General features: G+C 39.8%; 1 protein-coding gene across 9 annotated transcripts; it reads left to right on the forward strand.

Moving 5' to 3' along the window:
• The first annotated feature begins 1,520 nt into the window (after positions 1-1,520).
• On the forward strand, positions 1,521-18,735 carry ppfibp2a (PPFIA binding protein 2a). Of its 9 annotated transcripts, XM_041038919.1 has the most exons (23): positions 1,521-2,019; positions 4,158-4,244; positions 5,329-5,442; positions 7,217-7,348; positions 9,035-9,331; positions 9,747-9,839; positions 11,254-11,365; positions 11,566-11,598; positions 12,165-12,226; positions 12,910-12,988; positions 13,151-13,275; positions 13,388-13,455; positions 13,541-13,601; positions 13,852-13,990; positions 14,875-15,016; positions 15,495-15,623; positions 15,900-16,050; positions 16,261-16,372; positions 16,672-16,760; positions 16,909-17,031; positions 17,479-17,604; positions 17,728-17,916; positions 18,014-18,735. In XM_041038919.1, the coding sequence occupies exons 1-23, from the start codon at positions 1,972-1,974 to the stop codon at positions 18,233-18,235; spliced, it is 2,733 nt and encodes a 910-aa protein (XP_040894853.1). In that variant the 5' UTR covers positions 1,521-1,971; the 3' UTR covers positions 18,236-18,735. The 9 variants fall into 9 exon arrangements, with proteins under 9 accessions (XP_040894853.1, XP_040894862.1, XP_040894912.1 ...); XM_041038928.1 differs by lacking the exon at positions 11,566-11,598; XM_041038978.1 differs by lacking the exon at positions 9,035-9,331 and having other exon boundaries at positions 1,523-2,019.
• Positions 18,736-20,190: the final 1,455 nt, after the last annotated feature.

The following is a 20,190-nucleotide window of genomic DNA, read 5'->3' on the forward strand; positions in this document are numbered from 1 at the left end:
TTTGCTCAGGGTCAGAAGGGACAGTTCTATTCATAGAGGTGACAGTCCAACCATTAGGACACTTTACTGAGAAACTACACCACAGGCAACAGCTAATAATCACATGCTGTAAGTGAAAGTAGATATGATTCACATTACAAGACATATGCATTTGTCCACATTGAGTCCAGACTGCCTTACTGTACCTTTGATTTAACTTCAGATAGCACATATGAAAAGTACTTTCTGCAACTTAGACATGATGATTACAGTAGCCTACAAGCTGAACCTCTAATTTGTGGATTTCAGAAGCCACAGTGTACAGCACACGGCTATTTGATGCTATTTACATCCAGTAAGCCACACTGGAGCACAACAGTGCCCTCAAGAGGTAATTTCAGGAACTATTTATTATTCTGCTGCCTGCCAGTCACATCTTGATCAGTTGTGTTCTCAATACTGATGATGCCCAAAAGTTAGGAGGGTAGAATAACAAAGTCATCTGAGATACTTTTCTGTTGTGGAGTATTTTTGATTTCCTGTTATTGTTTCCTTAAGGTAAAATTGGTGAAGGGCTATTCAGTGCTCTTATGCAATTAGATGGCCAGGATTACCAGTCCTCAGAGTGCACCCAACAGCAGACCCTTCCCCCACCCATGGACCCCGCCCTCAAGACTCTTCAGCTGACTGAAGCCCTCAGGGCAGCTCTGGAGGGAAAGGGGAGTGAGGAAGAACAGGACTCTCTCAGGAGACAAGTCTCCACTGATACAGCAAATGTTATACTAAAATGGCTGGAGAGAGATGAGGTGAGTACTGCTTCACTGACATCTGAAGGCCTTCAACACTCAGACAGGGTTGGATGACAGACCATAACAGCATTATATAATGCTGGAAATATCCAAAACCCAATACATGAGAAAGGGCTCTGTTAGTTACCTCTATAGTCTACTGCAGTGTACCACTTCAGAGTCCATGGGTTTTATTCTTTGCGTGATACAGTGGTCTTTGAACCTGGCCATCAACATCTGGAGGGCTTTTTCCTGTCTGCTAAAAAGTAGTGAGCAGGAAACTGGATCTATTGCAAACTGCACCGGTAATGAGATCCAGAGCTCCTGTTTAAAGTACAAGCAGTTGCACCCCCTTTATACTGTCCTGTTCTTTCTTATTTCCTTTGTTTTATCATCCTTGCATTACTCCTGTTTACTGTTTCCTGCAACAGTTTTGTGTTTGTCTAATCCAGATTACCCACCACCAGAATTGACCCTCTTCCACTCTGCTTTTTCTTGTATTTGGTATCGTCAATGTTACACTCACATTCCCTCAATCTCCCCCACTGCCTCCTCCTCCCAGTCTCCGTCGTCTTTACTGACTTCTTGCTCGGCACCACATCTGACAAGCATGTGCTGCAGAAAGTTTCCTCTCCCCTGTGCCCCTTTAGGAAGCCCCGCAAAATCAGCTTGACTGAGAGGTACTTCAGACAGCGCAAGAGCACGGGCTAGAAAACAGAGAAAGGTAGAGGAGAAAGATAGGGGAAAACAGAAAAAGATGAATGACCATGAGGTGAAGCAAAAATGCAAAGATGTGGTAAATATTGAAGCAGTGTGAGCTTGCTTGAGAGAGAAAGCAGGAGAAAGAAAAAAAGGGGGAGTTGGAGAGAGGTAGAAAAAAAGTGAAGAGAAGAAAGAAAGGGAGTACAGCCAACTGGCATAGTTGAGTAATTCGGCTCAGCTCTAAAAGTCTCAGGCGGCCCAGACTCCAAACCACACGGACCAAGGTCCTCTCTGCATGCTCTACAACTGCAATATGGTGGGTCTGTAAAAGGAGGACAGTTGAATTCAGGGAGATAGAGAGTGAGGCACAGTTAAGAACCACTGTTTTGATTTCTTGTGGAGTTTGGTCTCTGTAGAGCCTCCTTGGTGCTTTATTGCATGGGCTAAATTCTGTTGGTATTTGACGTTGAAAGCCAGACCTACAGTACAATGGGCCTGCAGAATGGAGTATGATATTGATTTCTACAAACATTTCACCTGGCTCAGAAAGGTAAGACCCTCTCCACTTGCATGTCTCCTCTTCATACCTTCATACTGCACCATAATTGCACAAAAGATTGTGTTTGTTCATTGTGCTCCTGCAGTGTTGCTGCTTTTACAGTGTAATTACAGTTGCCATGGTAGATAATTTGGGAGGACGTGTTTTGTTTGTGAGTTGAAGAGGTGTGCTGCAGAATCTGCAACACATGCACTCTGATATACAAGCCCCGTGTGGACTGGAAAAGTAAATTTAACAGAATAAGGTAATTAAATGTATTTATTAAGATTCTATCAAAGTCTCAAAGGCAAAACTTCCCAGTTTGACTGAACAAAGCTTTGTTAACTTGGAGTTAATTATGTATTAAAACAAAAATGAAATATTTTGACATGATAGCTGAAATATGTTTGTATCAGTATAGGAACTTAATCTTTAGTCTGACCGTTGCATTGGGTTAAATGGTTTACTGGTGGTGACACGTGGGGGAATTGTTGACAGTACAAGTCTGACAAACTGGTCATAAGGTTAAATTGTTTGAGGAGAATGATAAATGGATACACATGTCAGCTGAGATCATTTCCTGCCACTTGAACCTATGGGGAGTCTTTGGACAGCACATACCATCTTACTGCCATTAAGAAGCCATTAGGCCTAACTGCCTCCATTAGGTTTTAATTCTTACCCACTCTGATCTACAGAGGAAGCTTCTTCATGCACATACTTGACAGTCATTGTCATAACAATGATTTAAATTTGTATCAATGACAAGTTAGCTATTAGCTAATAATCTACAAGGGAAAAACTTTGTGTAGTTTTCTCTACACCATACACATGACAAATCTTCATGATATTGTTTGGAAATACACTGTATCTTTGCTTAGATCTTAAAAAGGAAGAAAGTACAGTAATTCAATAGGTATTTATTTATAAAATACTTTTAAACACGAATACATGAGGTGTACGAGAATTACAGACACAAAAATGTGATAACACATTAAGAAAAATAGAAACACCTGTACTATGTTGTACAAAAGCCATGTAGCTTCTCTTTCATCATCTCAGGTTATCAACATCAAAAACTGGAGTTTTAAGAAGTTTGTTAATCTGAGTTAAAATCTCTCTAACAGTGTCAACAATAATTTCAAACTTGAAGTTTCCTCCATGAATGTTTTTTTTTTTAATTGAGCTTAATTAAAATGAAACTCCAGATATTGGAGTTTGATTCAGTGTAACTGTGGAAGATCACTGTGAGTGCTGCTCTCTAGAGCTAGACCAGGAGAGTAGTAACATTACTGTAGTTGAAGTCATGAAGCACTTTGGCAAATCGTTCTCCATAAAAGCAGTAAGTGAAGGTAATGGTTAAAAAAAGAAAAAAAAAAAAAAAGAAAAACTTGCTTGAAACAATTAAGCACGAGAATTATGTGAACTCTTCCACTAAGCCAAGACTTGTTATTGCCAAATACTGAACTAAGAAAAATATCAAGTAGATTGGAGGAGGAACTTTTGTAGGAAACAAATGCTACTGATCACCAAATGTTAAAAAAAGTATATATCTGAAATAACACTTAATTTTGGCAAATAGGATTTAGTCAAACATAGTGTTAAAACATGGCTTATGTGTTTTTAAAATCTGATGCAAAGAGTCTATTAAAGGCTTAAATGTATTTTACTAGAGCTGGCTAGTTCAGGATGATGGACGATGGGCTACATAATGTTTCCATGATTGTGGTTGAATGCCTGGATTTCTGAGAAATTTGAGCTCATTTGGTTGCACTTTACTTCCCTTTCATGCTGATGGCTCTGAAATATTCCTGACTACAAAGACAGCTCTGAGCTCAGACTTCACCCAACATTTTTTCCCCACTAATCAGCCAGTATAAAATGTTGTACACAACTTTTAATACTGGATTAGGACCTGTAAACCTCTTACACACTGACACAAAAGGAAGTGTGAGACTGAGTGGTAAGTTGTGTGTGTGTGTGTGTGTGTGTGTGTGTGTGTGTGTGTGTGTGTGTGTGTGTGTGTGTGTGTGTACGGTCTGAGTCTAAGGCTGCAACCTCACTGAAGGAAACCAAATTCGACCCACTGGGCAACTGTTCTGTATTAGCTGTGTACTTACTGAACTTAATAGCTGACCTTTATTCTGAAGGTAAACCTCCATTCAAACGGCAACAGTGAGTCCTACCAGGAGCGGTTATCACGTCTGGAGGGAGACAAAGAGTCATTAATTCTGCAGGTGAGATAAGTCACTCCTCTGGTCGTACTTTACTTTTGTTGAAAACAAAACCATATTATCTCTGTTTTTTTGTATAAGATTTATATGACCTTTAAAAAAGCTGTTGTGGTGGTAAAACATTAAGCCCAAAGCATGCCTGCACTTCCATTTAATAAAGGTGAATTAATTCCATTGGATGTGAGTCAAGCTCAAATAAAAGAGGACATATGACACCATGCTGCTAGAGGGAACTGATTCTAAACAGTGCCCATATCACATTCCAGTGTTAGAGGAAAGAGACCAGGAAAGGAAGGTGACAGGGCAAAGGTAGGTCAGAGTATTGTGTTATAAATATTGCGTAATGTGTGTTTCTTTTCCACTGAACAGGTGAAGCAACAGTTATAAAGTGGGTTTGGTGCTGTTACAACACTAGAATGTCTTGTTTTGTGTGATGTGTTTATCTACGTATATACATGTCTAGGTGTGTGTGGCTCTCAGGACCGCTGAACAAGTGCTTATCTCAGACAGGTTCAGGCTAGCAGCACTATGAGCTGTAGTATGTAGGTGTGGGTAAGAGCAGGTGCCTTGTTTGTTTCTTTAGGCCTCAGATAAAATCATTCTTTGCAAAATCCGCTCTAGTTGGCTCGTTGGGTTTGCTGTTTTAGCATGTGATTAGTTATTATGTGGCCTTGATAGTTTCTCTGCAGATTTAAAATTAACCTGCATTTTGCTGACATGGCTGCAGCCAACGAAGTGTCGCAACCACCTACTGAGGCACAAAGGATCACTCATTTCTTTTCAAAGGAAATGTGTGCACTGTTTGGTCTGGCGCAGACATAGAAATTTCAACAAAAATGAGTACCAGAGTACCAGTGATTAAGTGAAAAATAGCTGATATTCATGAATGTGTACTGTGAGAAACTCTGTGGCAATAGAGAAAATCTGAGGGCTAAAGAATTTTACTAGACCTAGGCTGCAATTATGGGATAAAATGTGAGATAAAATGTGAAACCAAGTAATGATTAAACAGTTTTATTGCCCAGTTTTATGTAAAAATAAATTTCTCATCTCTACCATCATTCTGTCCCCACACAAATATGCACAGGTGAGTGTGCTGACAGACCAGGTGGAAGCTCAGGGGGTGAAGATCAGCGATCTAGAGAGTTCTCTGGTGGAGCATCAGCACAAACTCAACTCCACAGAGGAGATGCTACAGCAGGTACACAACTTTACTGACCTCGCTGACTTGAGTCATAACATCTTACGTTGGACTTTCTCAGTACCAAATGCTTGATGTATTACTGGACCAAAGTCAGGAAACTCTGACTCTTACCAGGAGACGTCCAGGGCTTTTATATCAATATTGTTCTTCCAGTTAATGAGATGTGACAGGGCCCCATCTATCTTTTAAATGTGACTCTTCTGCAGAGCCAATCTTTTTTCATAAGCTGCAGTATGTAACTCGGGATGAGTTCTGCTTCCTGGGAAGAAATTCCTTGCTAAGATTCCAGTCTATCTGGCTGCACATAACCTTGACAACCGAAATATTTAGGACGCTCAGACTCATTCCAGGACAGTGTCTCAGAGTGTATGCTTGGTTTATGCAGGGCCAGACTGGTCTGTCTGGGCAGGTGATTACAGAATTAGCCACACCCACAATCTGTAACCACCATGACTGAGTCCCTGCATGCTCACACACACACACGTGCAGAGAGAGAGAGAGAGAGAGAGAGAGGACAACAGAGGGAAGGAGAGAGGGACAAACGAGGAAGGGAGGAACAACTGAAAAAGGTGGAGAGATGGGAGGGAGGAAGAATAGGGGTGGTGCTCCTTTAAGAGAAGTTAAAAGTGTATGTCTACAACTTTCAGTTGTTTGCTTTTGGCTTCAAATCTACAACAGAGACTTTGCTGGACAGCACGAAGGACACTGAGTGGAACGGATGTATGAAACTTTAATCTGCTGAAACTCCAAGACACCTGAAACCGTTGCATCCATGAGGGAAATACACTTACGCTTCCTTTACTTAAGGAAAGCACTGGAGTAAGATGAACCAGGTACTACACTGAATAAATGTATGTCATTCTTATAATGCTGCTCCTGTGAAATAGGCTGTTCCAGCCTTTTCTGACTAAAGTGCACAAGTGCCAGGAATATGTTTTTTAGCTGTCTGATGAGCTGTGAACTTTATGCTCAGTGTCTACTTCTACGTGCAATGTTGTATGTGTGCAGTGTATCAACGGGCAGGCAAGGCTGGTTTCTTGGAGACATGGTCATTATGAGGCTTTGGACCTGAGCCGTAAATCTCTTCCTGGTGACAAAGCTCTAATATTTTCCATGTGCACACGAGCAGAAGCCCAGATTTTTTCCAAAGCCAGAGTTTTAAATGGACGTATCCATATGTACTGTTTGCCTGCCTCAGATGCACATTTCTGGACTTTAAGTGATTTAGCACCTGCCTGACATCAACCAAATTAGTAATACATCTGCCAGCATAGCCTGGTTTAACTCTCAAGACTGACAGCTATTGAAGCGAGATGGTCACAGAGCTGTGTAGCAGAACCATAGTCTCCCTCAGCACCAGGTTTGATTGGCAAAGGTTCACACACTGACAGGAAAATGCACCTGTCACAGTTATTTTAATGTTCTTTCTATGAATGTTTGGTATGCTTTTGGTACCTCTCTCCCTCTCTCTCACTCTTTCTCCCCCCTCTGCTGTGTACTTTGAGTGAGCTGTGAAATAGGCATTATAAATAGTGGTCATGGGTTGTGTATATTTAGCCACTCAAACAGCGTCTGAAACCAGTGGGTTTGTCTGAGGGGACTGTCATTACAGAACTGGTAGCTTGCTGTGCCTCATACTTAATGTTGCCTTTGTTCAGTAAGTACTGAGTTCTGTGTATCATTGAAGGGATAATGTGTTTATGTATGCTTTTATTTACCTATATGTCTGTTTGTGTTGCTTCATGCTCTTGCTGTATGTTGTTGATGACAGGAACTCCTACATAGGACGTCACTGGAGAACCAGAAGCTGAGTCTTATGGGGGAGGTGTCCTACCTGAAACTAAAGCTGGCAGACATGGAGGGAAAACAGGGCCATGGGGCTGAAAGGCAGCACAAAGCCGAGGTAGGGATTTTTACAGAGCAGAATATGACAAGTCTTTGTGGTCAGAAAGTTTTTATTTATAGTTTCTAGGTTTGGTTGTTTTGTTTGTCAGAACTTATTTAAATGGGTATCCATCAAAACAAGGTTGCTTTGTTGGCTTTTACCACTTCATATTCTTGTTTATTTTTTTTTTGTTTTATGTGAACGTGACAGGCTCACAATCTGTGAAGCATTTGTTTCACTGAGGACTACTTGCAATGAAAAATTAGTTTAGCTAAAATCCTCAGGAACATTTCAGTTGTGCTTCAGTCCTTGGAAATTTGAACCTAACTCTGCCAGGAATGACGAGGGTACACACAAAAATCTGCCTTGTGTTCTGATGGATCTAACCTTGAAGTCAGCTGCTGATTTTATGGAAGACCATAAACACTTTCTGGATGGATGTAGGGGAACATTCACCAAAATCCTGGCTTGGCTGTTCCTGGGCAAAGACTACAGGAAAAAAAAGTCTCCAAGGGGTTTAAATTTTTTGTCAGTTTAAACTGAATCATGTATTTGCTTAAGACTGATGTGTTGGGTTACCAGCAGACATCCTGGGCATTTAGTGACCATATGAACTGGAGAAAGGGAAAGCAGGAAAAGCTGCAATATCTCTAGACAGGATACTGTAATGTATGTAGTTACCGTCAAAACACAGCCGGTCAAAGAGCCTTTGTGTCCTCAGGTTAAGAGAGTTCAGGCATAGCGGAGTTGGCATGATGGATGGTGGGCCAAATATGAGTGTGTGTAGGCTTCAGCCCAGAGAATTTTATTCTTGGTGGTGGGTAAAGGTTGCGTTGGCCATTCTGAAAAAAAAGGACTCCCTTCCTAACTAAAGCCACATTTCCAGAAGCATTTGACATTTATACAGCAAAAGAAAAAGAAAATTAACTTCATTTGAATATGTTTGAACATTTATGGGGATTTGATTTGTATTTCTAAGCAGGAAGAAATAGCATAGGTGTTTTAGTAGACAGCAGTTTTTCAGCACTTTTCAATTCTGCTTATACTATGTATACAAACCCAACTTTCCCTAGAACAGCTCCTTGAACTTAAGGAGAATAGGAAAAATCTGCTTTCAACACTTTACTGGCCTCTCACGTGCTTTCTCTACTACACAAACATGGCCACACATGTGCATGTTTGCACTCACACACACACGCATACAACATGTGCAAGCCTCCTCGCTGTGAAGCCAGTAAGCCCATAGTTAAATTTAGCCATGGAGGCACTTCATATCATCTGTCATATCCGCTGTGCTGGACCCCAAGTGAGACTTCCTCTGTCCAGAGTCCGAGCATAACTTGGCTGTTATTTACAATGCAAACTACCCATTTGATAAACAGGACATGCATGTTATGGTCAAAGTAAAAGGCTAGTTGAGGTTCATGATTAAATACAAAACAGTATGTGTTTCTAGACTAGATGAGACTAACTGGCCAGTTAGTGTGTGTTTCTAGCACAGGTTTACTGTCATATTTACATTTTCTCAGAATGCAGAATATCAGAATAACTAGACACGAAGTAGAGGAAAACACTGAATTGAAAGGTCATTTCTGTAATGCTGTATTCGCACACAAACACAGACATATATACTTTCTCTACAGTGCTACCTCTTCACTTTCTAAACAGTTCTCTCAATTCTTTCTCCCCCACTGCATCTTTCAGACTGTAGTGAATTTCATTAGTGAGCTGCAAGAGCAGATGTGTAGGTTTCAGAAGGAGATCAATAGCAAGATCCAGGAGAAAAAGGCTTTGGAGACCCCAGCTGACAGCAGCTCCTCTGTGGCATGCCGCACTGAGTCCAGTGAGGGCAAGGGCTCAAATCCCGGGCCGTCCTGTGACAGAACCTCAGGGGTGATCCACAAACTAGAAGAGGCTCAAGTTGGGCCTGATGGGATCACACACAGCATGGAAGCCGGTAGCTCAGATGGAGAGCAGCAGCACCAGTGTGGAGGAGAAAGCGTAGGCATAGCCTGCTTGCATGACTTGTAATGCCGCGTACAGCATGGGTTGTCTCACTTTGCCGTGTGTCATCCTTTGGTTCACAAGAAAACGAAACACAGATTCACCAGATATCCTCAGCAGTGCTCCCTGTCACTGTGCAGCTTGGTCAATTTGTTTGGTAAAACGGCAGAGTTAATCATATCTATCTGTTATGCATCTGTGTGTGACACAACTAATACCTGTAGGTACATTTCATGTAATTTGAGTGTAATTTGTGTGCTATGAAAGAACAATGTGAAGACTTACTAACATCACCTGGTTATTTAATCCTGGAGTGATGTATTTATTTATTTTTTTATGTGTGCATGTATGTATTTTTAATGCTTGCAGCTGAAATTAACAGGCACGTTTTCTCTCACATGTTCTGTTTCAGGGTTTACTTAGGGAGCTCAGGATTCTGAAGGACAAAGTGGAGCACCTGGAGGATCAGAAGTTACAGTATGAGAAGAAACTCAAAGCAACAAAGGTAAAAAAGAAAGTTCTGATTTTCCTGGTGTCTAGACTTTGAAATACACCGCTAATGTCCAAATTCCACTGCTAACTGTCCACTCAACTTTCCTAAACGCTGTCCAATCCGATGTTCCAGCCAGTTAAGTGAGTCATTTTCTTTTGCACACGCTCACTCATTCATGGACACCTATGTTTTCTTAAGAAGTCTGAGAGCAATTTTACCTTCTATTTTAATGTACTGTAGAAATAAAGTTAATAATGGCTTAGTTCTTTTTTAATGTCCTACTTGTATACTTTGGCATGATCCCATGGCATTTACTTCTTAGACTTTCTAGAGTCTCTTGTCCTCTTTTAGGATAAAATCATTAGCTCTCCCATTATTTCATCAACTCTCTTTATTAGTCTTTCTTGAGCTTTTCCTTCCGGTACAATAGCTTCCTATGTATTAGATTGTATTGTATTAATATATTATATTATATTTAATTTTGCAGTTATTAATCTACCATTTGAAAAGACACATCTGCTGATTCACTTTTAACACAGTAATTACTATGGGTGTTACCTTGTCAACCTACAGTCACAACATGATTGACTTCAGGGTTAAAAGTGAAGATTTTTTTTTTAATGTAGAAAGTATCCACCAGAAGATCCAACTGGTTTGTTATTGTAAATACTGCATTACTCAAAGTCATATCACCATTCTTTAGTTTTGGTTTTTAGAAGTTCATTACCAGTAAATATCCAGTTGGCATCTTTCCATCAAATAGATGAAGAAATGCTACAGTTCACAGAAGTATCTTCCTCCAGATTGGTAGACAAATATTCTTTAAATCAAGTTAAAAAAAATCTTAATGCACACATGAATAATTGGCTAGAGATGTTATGTTAAAAATTGAGCTATATAAAAATGCTTTTATGTGTGAGTGAGTGAGTGAGTGAGTGAGTTACTCTACCTTCTTCAACAAATGAGTTGGAAGTAATGTTTTGATAAAGTAAAAAAGGGTATGACGTGGCACATGTTTATTTTTCTTCCTCTGTCCTCTACATAGTCAGATCACACTGGTAAATAGATCAGCCTGAACTTTATTACCATCTGTTTTTTCCTTAAACTCTGTAACTTACTTTAAAACAAGCTATAAACTTTATAAAGTGGCCTAATATTTTGGTTCTCTAAAATTCAGAGAAACATTTATGTGCTTTGTTGTGGGTGTTTTATATATAGATAATGGTGTATCTTACACAGTTTAGGTTTCAAGTGAGGACATGCGCTGGCATTTTAAATTAAGATGCATGTACATGTCTTGTTTTTGTGATTGTGAAATTGCTTTTAGCTGTGCATGTTTAAACAGACGTGTGTCGGCACATACAGTAGACTTGTGCAGAGTTGCAGGTCCCCTCTGCTAAGTTTCCTCACTGTGTGGCACCCGCAGGCAGAGATCAGCAGCCTTCAGCAGCTTCTGCTCAGTAAGAATGCTGAGATCGAGAGCTTACACACTCAGCTGCTGGCCAGACCCTCTCTATCCACCGAGAGCTCAGAGAGAGGTAAGCAAAGCACCCGGCTTCAATCCCTCGATCAACCTGCCAACAACAGCCTCTCACTCTCAGAGTTACCCAGCCTGACGGGTGACACAGTTTATGACTCCTATTTGCATTCATTAACTTGTAGTAACAGCTGTGGGAAAACTGTGTCTCGGCCCTTAACAGTCTGTCTCATCATGGGTCTCTGTCTCTCTCTCTCTCAGAGGAGATGTACAGGAAGAGGCTAAACGCCAAATGTAAGCCAGTATTTAATGAAAACTGTTTTAAACCCATGGGCCATGTCTACTTTTGATTTTTCATTTATTTCCTCTCTCCAGACATGCCTCTTTATTCTATTATCTTTTGTTTTCTTCTGCTCTTAGGGGCAAATTTGACAATCACCACCTGATTTCCAAAATTACTTGATGCACTCTCTCTCTTCCCTTTGGCTTCTTTGTTGTCTTTGTGGATTCCTGAAAGCATAATCTCTTGTTTGTTCTTAATTTTGTCTGTCAAGGATAGATGAACAGTACTCTGGGTTACTTGTTTAGTATAATCACTGTCACTCACCAGCAATGCTGCCTGTATGCCTGCAACTGTTATAAAGGAAGTATCCATGGACAAATATATATATATGAATATATAAATACATGATTTAGATGGCACTCTAGTGAGAAATAAATTTACAACATGTTAGCATGTATTTTTTGCCTTTCCTTTCTTTCTAAATAAGCATATGCAGTTCAACATGTCTAAACAAAATGATCATTTATATGACATTAGCAGTTGCCTATTAATAATCAGCACGGGGTTCTCTTTATAGATCAGGAACTGCAGAGGCTTAAGAGTGGAATGAAATCACTGGTTGCTGCCAATGATGAAAAGGTAAGTTACCAAGAATCTGGAAACCTCTCCTTTCTCTTTCTGGTCAGTACAGCTGTTTGTCATTAAGCAGTATAGAGCAGCATGTGTGTTGTTTCCTATAGTGTAAAGCATCTTACTGGCACGTACATAGCAATGCTATCATCACTGCTGTTTGGAAGGTCAGAAGGTAACTGTTTTTAGATGTTGTCATTTCTTAGAGGCGCCACCCTGCAACCATTTATAGTACAGAGGGGCTTTTGTATTCTCCCTCCCAGAGAATCTTGGACTTTAAAGACTTACAGACACAGCCCTACATGTGGCACACTAGTGAAGACACACACGTACACACACCCCAAGGCGAGCCATTTCAGGCAAAGCCACACTTAAGTAGGCCTCGATCTGCCAAGCCTAATTTTGGAGTGCGCTGCATTAAGAGAACCATGGCAAAACCAGAACATGGGCACCACTTCAAAAAACACACACTCCTCGCAGCTGGTTACCACAACTAAGATTTCCAGCCAGGCCTGTGTCAATCCCCTCCCAATCCACTACTTTGATGTAAAGGCCATATGGTGAAAGAGGGAGGTCTGTGTGGCATATCGGTCAGTAACAGAGAGAAGAGTCTGTATGTGTTTTCTAACCTTAGATAAACATCTTAATTGGGTTTCATTGACCTTGAACCTCCCCGACTCTGCTTTCTGTAGGACCGACGTATTGAAGAGCTCACTCTGCTCCTGAATCAGTGCAGGCAATTCAGAGAGGTCATTCACACGACAAGGCAAGGTAATCACCTTATTCACTCCTTCATCCTTCCCTCGACATGTTTCTATTATCTTAGCAACAACATTTGAGCTAAATAAAAGCCACCACACTTCTTTCTTTAACAGAAATATGTGCCGCTGCTTGAGCTGAAGAAAAAAATATTGCTTCTCTTTGTTACTGTAGCTCCACCTGCTGTTCATTCATTGCCAAATGGTAGGACTCCTTCAAGCAGCAGTGAGGAAGAAGAGCAGGGGTTGATGAAGAACACTGACTCTGCCAGCGCAAAATCTGAGGATGTAAAGTCTGAAGTGGGTAGAAACAAGCTTAACAGGTCTCGGACTAATTTGAGGTTGCTGTTTGTGTGAACACGACTTTGAATATCATTTTAGTTTCTCTAACTTTACTTTTTACCCATCACAGGTTTCCACAAACAGTTCTTCCTCCCAGCAAACATCGCTTTTATCAATCCAGAAGGACAGTGATTCTAGGTAGTGAAACATCTGTTCATCGATTGATGACTCCAATACCTATTAGTTGGATTTTACTGAAATTATTGTGCTTTTATCTTCTTAGAACAGAACCACAGACTCTATCAAGTAGCATGAATGACTTAACAAATGGACCTTCACAAAAGGTACTTTTTAATCATCACACAAATCTGATATGCTAACAATCTGCCATTTATCTTTGAACATGTCATAAAACCTGAATGCTTCCCTTGTTATTTTTCATGAAAGCTACTGTACTGTACTTTTACATGCAGGCTGTGTGACATAATTCATAATTTAATCATTTGTATGACCTCTATAATACATATAACTACAGTAGTTTGTTGATTCTGCTATTTCCTTGTCTTTTTTTATTTATATGTGTGGTTCATCCAGAGTGGTCTGGGTGACACCAGAAGTCAGACACTGCCTGTGAATTCCTCTCTGTCAGAGCAAAACGGGATCGAAGGCAGCAGCAGTGAAATCCAGAGCCAAAGATCTCCAGATGGGAGTGAAGATGGAGACTCCAGCCAAAGTAAATCCAGACTTATTAACTCAGGCTATGTTATTTATGATATGATTGATCGTGCATAGTAATAATCCCCAGTATAGGATCAGACTTCCTATTTCTGTGGAATCGTTGCGAGGGCAGTAATTCCCATAAGGCAAAGGCACTATTCATATTTGAAGCAAACCACCCTCCTTTGACCAAACGGCCATTACACCTTTGATCACAACTAATTGCAGAGTCTCCTGACAGAGCAGATGGATCATGGGATAAACTTTCTCACCAAACACACCCTCTCTCTTGCTCGGATTGACCACATTCATCCCAGCTCCACCCTTCCTCAGCCTCACTGACCAGTTTCATCTTGAGCCCCACCCTGATTTCTCTTTGCCAAGTTCTGCTGTTGAGCAGAGACTGACTGCAAACTATATCATAAAGATCACACCTTGTAAAATTTAGCTTAAATCCCTTCTTTTTCATGGGACATTAACTGATGAATTACTCGTTGAACTCAATGGTCTGTAACCTGTGCTCTCTTTCCTGAATAGAGCAGTGTGAAAAAAGGCACACAACCAAACATGTGGCACGTAAATCTTGATGTTCTGTTTAGCTTTTGGCTTCTTTTTACTCAGTCATCAAGATTGTGCCTCCAACAGTTCACAACTACAGCAAACTACAAATTTCGACAGATCAGATCTTTTCAGAGAGGTTGTTACTGAAATGCTTATTTGGCAAGATGGCAGTGGGGCTCTGCGAGCTCAAATTATTATGAGTAAACTGCATTTTTAACTAATCAAATGCATCTATAAAAGACTGCAAAATCTTAGTAACCCTCTACAGTACACAATTTGCATCAAATTTACCTAATTTGTACGTAGTGGTATTGCACTAACTGTGTTTTCCTTTTCAAGGAAAGTTGGAGAAAGCTGATGACAGCACGTCAAGCGATAATTCCCCTGTTCATTCTGGGGCAAATACACAACCTGGCCAACGAGCTGTGGGCTCACCAGAATACATGAAGAATAACAGGAGCTTCAAGAGACTCTGGGGAAAGTGAGTTTGGTATTAATTAATTTGGTAATAATTATATCAACACAGACTATCAGTAGAAGAAAAATAAAGCCAACACACTCACTTTAACTGGCAGTTTAAATAATGTGTATCAGTTTAAACAACATATAGAGTATAAAGTATAACATTAAATTGTGTATAAACAACATATTTTGTATGGGTTTATGTGACATATTAGTTGGTGGCTTATGTGAACGTATTTGGTGCATGGAAATAATAATGTATTGTACAAATGGGGATTAAAAAAAGCAGTTTAAAATTAATCTAATAAAACAGCAAAAATTATTGAGTTGAATAAAGAATTTCTATTTGTTTTTTGTTTTTAAATCTTATTATGTATTTATTATCCAAAAAAATGGAAAATAAAGGTGAACTATTACTGAAAGTGTTAGATCTGTTTTTCGGTTATGGTACTCTGAGAGTGAAAGTGGCTCCAAAGAGTTTATCCGCATCCATACAGACTTCGAAGAACCCAGTCTGGAGGGCTCCAGGCAGCAGATCCAGATGGCGGTCAGTTTAGAAGAGGGGGATTGCGTGCTACAGCAGGACCCAGACTGACCAGGACCCCTGAATCATATGACCCTGCACGGTAAAGCTCTGTGTGCCTCTACCTGGCTTAGAAGCACAGTACTCTTCAGAACTAGAAGGTTTTGTATCAGTGAGGTCACCCTTATACTTCGCTTCTTTAAAATGGTTTAGTTCTCTCATCTCATCGCCACCTCCATCTTTTTCTACATGGTCAAAATGAGAAGTAGCTATGGATGCATGGTGTGCTTTGTGTATTTTACTGTGAGTATTTTAAAAGATTATCATTATGAATAACTTAACCAGTTTTGTGTCTGATTTGTTCTCTTTTCTCTGTCAGTGATATGAATATTCCATTCAGCCAGTGGACCAAGGAGCAGGTGTGTGGCTGGCTAGAGGACTATGGACTGGGCCAGTATGTCAGTCTCACCAGACAGTGGGTTGAAAATGGACAGACACTGCTGTCGGCTACACCTCAAGACTTTGAGAAGGTCAGAGAATAAAACTAAACACTTCCGAAATATCCTAAATGTATAACTAAAAATTGTAAATCAAAATTATTGATATATATAAATTCTATAGGTCAGATACACATAAAAAGTCTGTCAGGGTAAATATAATTGCATGGTGTGTGAGTAAACCACCAATTATTTACCCCAATGTTCAGTTTTATTGTGACAAACAGACTTTTTTGACCTCAGGAGATGGGTATGAAGAATCCACTGCACAGGAAGAAGCTGCAGCTGGCTCTGAGGGCATTCACCACTAAAGTTATAGAGAAATCGTCAGACCTGGACCACATCTGGGTCACCCGTAAGACTCTTTCTACATGGAATATTTTTAACTTCTCAGCCTATGTGTTCTCATTTGAATCAGACTTCCACACAGAGTGGGAATTCTCATGTCACAAACCAAACAAAGAAACGTAGTGTGTGAGATGGAAATGTGTTAGAAAAAAATGCAAATGTAGGCAACATTCAAAGCCAGGAACTGTTTCTTAACTGAGTTGTTACAGGGATCATGTTTTGGCATCTGACGGATGATGAAGCTTGTATCACCATTAAAATGTTCAGGAAGTGAAGTAAATTAATGTCTGCTTTTCATCCATTTAGGCTGGTTGGATGATATTGGTTTGCCTCAGTATAAAGACCAGTTCCATGAGGCTCGAGTGGATGGTCGAATGATACAATACCTCACAGTGGTAAGACTTAACCTTGCATGTACCATAACTTTTTCTGTTAAGGTGGAAGTCTTAAAATACATTTATTTCAATTTCAGAAAAGATTTAATAACATTAAATAATGTTATGAATTTGTAAGTTCACTGATGTTCTTTTGCTGTTCACCCAGAATGACCTCTTGACTCTAAAGGTCACCAGCCAGCTTCATCATCTCAGTATTAAATGTGCCATTCATGTCCTTCATGCCAACAAGTTCAACCCCTACTGCCTTCGACGTAGGCCAGGGGAAGAGGTAAGCCAAGATGGAAAGGAGTAGGTGGAAGCTGAAACTGTGGCCTGTGTCAGGGTGTGTTCTGTGGTATGTAGCTGTGTATGCTACACCAATGCTACATCCTGTGTGTAAATTTGAAATGTTAACACTCAAAGTTGAGAGAATGTTACATGTTACAGACATTCATACACAAGGACATTTTTATGAGAAGTGTGTTACTGAGATACTGCTCTTAGATGGTCAACAGATGTAATTACATCAGTTGCCCACAAGATGGGGCAGACTTCAAATGCTTCCAAAAACAGAGCATTTTTCACATAAAGCATCCAAAGTCCTGGTGCTGTTAAAACTTCATTCTGTCCACTTCTAGATTAAGATTAAGGAGAGTCAAACTGTAGGAGTCAGATGGATTGGGGTATAATAGTAATAAGTTACTAAGTCAAATAATATTTTGATTTTCAACTGCAGAAACAGCCCTCTCCCTCAGAGGTGGTGCAGTGGTCTAACCATCGCGTGATGGAGTGGCTAAGAGCGGTGGATCTAGCTGAGTATGCTCCTAATCTACGGGGCAGTGGCGTCCATGGTGGGCTTATTGTAAGTATTGTAAATTCTGAACTTCAGTCCAAGTTTATCAGAGCATACTAGCATTACATGGTAACAATACACGCCTGGAGACCTAAACTTGTTGCTGTTTGCTGTTAACATCCTCTTATATAGATCCTGGAGCCTCGCTTCAGCTCAGAGACCTTGGCTCTGCTGTTAAATATTCCTCCTCAGAAGACTTTGCTCCGTCGCCACCTTGCCACTGCCTTCTCTGCCCTGGTGGGGCCTCAAGCCACGCAGGAGAAGCGAGAGTATGGCAATGCCACAGGTCACGTTCCTCTCACTACTACTGCTAAAGTGAAGGTAAGAACAAATCTAAGAATCAAAATGTTCTGTGGTTATTACAGCACAAAATTAAAATGATTTATTAATGGTTTGGATTTTTTTTGTGTGTTTTCAGCCAAAGAAGCTGGGCTTCACCCAATTCAGTCACCTGAGAAAGAGAAAACCTGATGAATCTGCAGACTATATCTGCCCAATAGACAGTGGGGCGCTGACAGTGAATGGGGTTTCCCGATTGCCCTCTGCAGCACTCAGGGGCCTCAGCCCCAGCTTGGACAGACAGGCTGAGAGACGGGAACAGCTTGGGATAAAAGCTGAGGCTAATGGCCTAAAACAATAATTTAAAAGCTACCATAAAGACACCACACTCAAGTGACTTTTGTGAATCAGTGGAAATTCTAACGCAGAAATGCATCGAAGATGCATCGATGTGGTGGTTTGCTGGATGAGCTGCAAAGATGCTGTGTTTAGCAGGTGATGTTATTGTTGTTGATGTATTTTTAACCACATATCGCTTATACAATGTTCACCTAAAATGGAAATGAATGATGACATTGTGTGAAATGTTTTTATGAAAGCTGCTCTCTGCATTCCTTATACAGTCAGATTCCAAAGCTTATACTTTAGCTTTAAAACAATACATTTTACTGACCATTTTGTATCTAAACATTTGTAGATTTAGTTTGGATGTTGATGACCTTTTCTTTTTATGTATCTGGATTCACTCTCCAGTATAATAATTGACACCAGTTACTTTGAGCATTGATGTTTCTCATGCAGTTTCTTTATGAGTGACGAAAAAAAAAAGAAAATGAAATAATTTTGATTCTTGATGGTACATTAATGGTAGTCTTCTGCACCTTCAAATGAGGCTTGTTGGAATAGTTTATGATTCTCCTATCCAAAAGCTGCCTTGTTTCATAAGATCATTGTGAATTTGCAGTAATATAATAAACGTCAGGTCAACATTTGGCCTTGTTGGATTTTTTTTTTTTTTTACAAGAAACGGTAAAAATCAACAACGATTTGAGCAATTGGACAATGTTTAACTTTTAACTAAATTACAGAATTGTATACATGAATAAAAGTATGAGAGTAATATATGTTTTTAAGTTACCTTTTTGAGATCTTTTTACTTAAAGAAAATTATTATTAATAAAGTATGGTTCATTATAGCCAGGGAGCAAATTTCGTGTGGTCCAAGGACTTTTAATATTTTAAGCATGGCATCACTTCCTCAGGATGGAGCTTAGGATCTCAAATTGGTAGTTGATCCAAGACTGCCCACTACTGGTCAAAAATTAAAAATGTAAGAACACATCTAGAAGTTTGGTCTCTTGAAGGAGCCTGAAAATCTGCTTTAATGCTGCTGACAAGACTGATACAGACTGATCCTAAAAATGGAGGTGAATATTAACAGCTTTGGTTTAAGTTTGGCTTGTTTTCACAGAGCTTGTGTGTAGTAATGAAGAAAATGTGATACATTGCCAGCCTCTCTAAAACATGATTTGGGTTTAGTAGCTTTGTCTGCCTATATAGAGTTAGTCAGTTATTATCCAGTGAGTGTTGCTGACCCCAGAAGAATATGCTGTGATTTGATTCAAAGGGATGTAGGACAATATACAGCTTCAAATTTAAACTATTTTCAATTATTTCTGACTATCTCAGAAAAAACAATCTTCATAGACCATTTTGGAAAGTAAATATTACGTCTATGCATCTTAAATAAAAGACACAAATAGTGTCAGGGAAACAATTGTAACAATATCACTAGTCAGCTATAGCTAAGGGCCATGTTGTGCTGTATTGCATTCTTGGTCTTCAGAATAAATAGTTTTCTTTATGAGCAAATCAAACCACATAAAGGACCTCTGGATTGAACTGAACTCTTTAACCTCTAGCTTATTCTTTTGACTGGAGCGAAGGGAGAGCTCTGAATGGACATTTTTAGCAGGGTAAAGCGGTGTTGAAATGGCATCTATTAAGATACTGTAGCTCAAAGGCTACATAAAATTTAGGAGACATTTATGCCTTTATTAGGGCTACATATGCCCATGGCTTGCTATTTGCATGCTTTTATCTAAAGTCCATTTCATCTAATACCACCGTATTTTAATTGCTATGCAGTTACTGTGTTTGCCAAATGAGATAGAACCGGTAATGGTACAAATATTCCATTTTACACAGACTAAGTGCTTTAATGAAACAGAGTCTCAATAAATGACACTGTGTGTGTGTGTGTTTTTTTTTTTTTCCATCTGTGGCAGTCCTAGTGCCCAGTGAATCAACTAGGAT

The sequence above is a fragment of the Toxotes jaculatrix genome, chromosome 1 (assembly GCF_017976425.1).
Source record: "Toxotes jaculatrix isolate fToxJac2 chromosome 1, fToxJac2.pri, whole genome shotgun sequence".
Classification (NCBI taxonomy): domain Eukaryota; kingdom Metazoa; phylum Chordata; class Actinopteri; family Toxotidae; genus Toxotes; species Toxotes jaculatrix.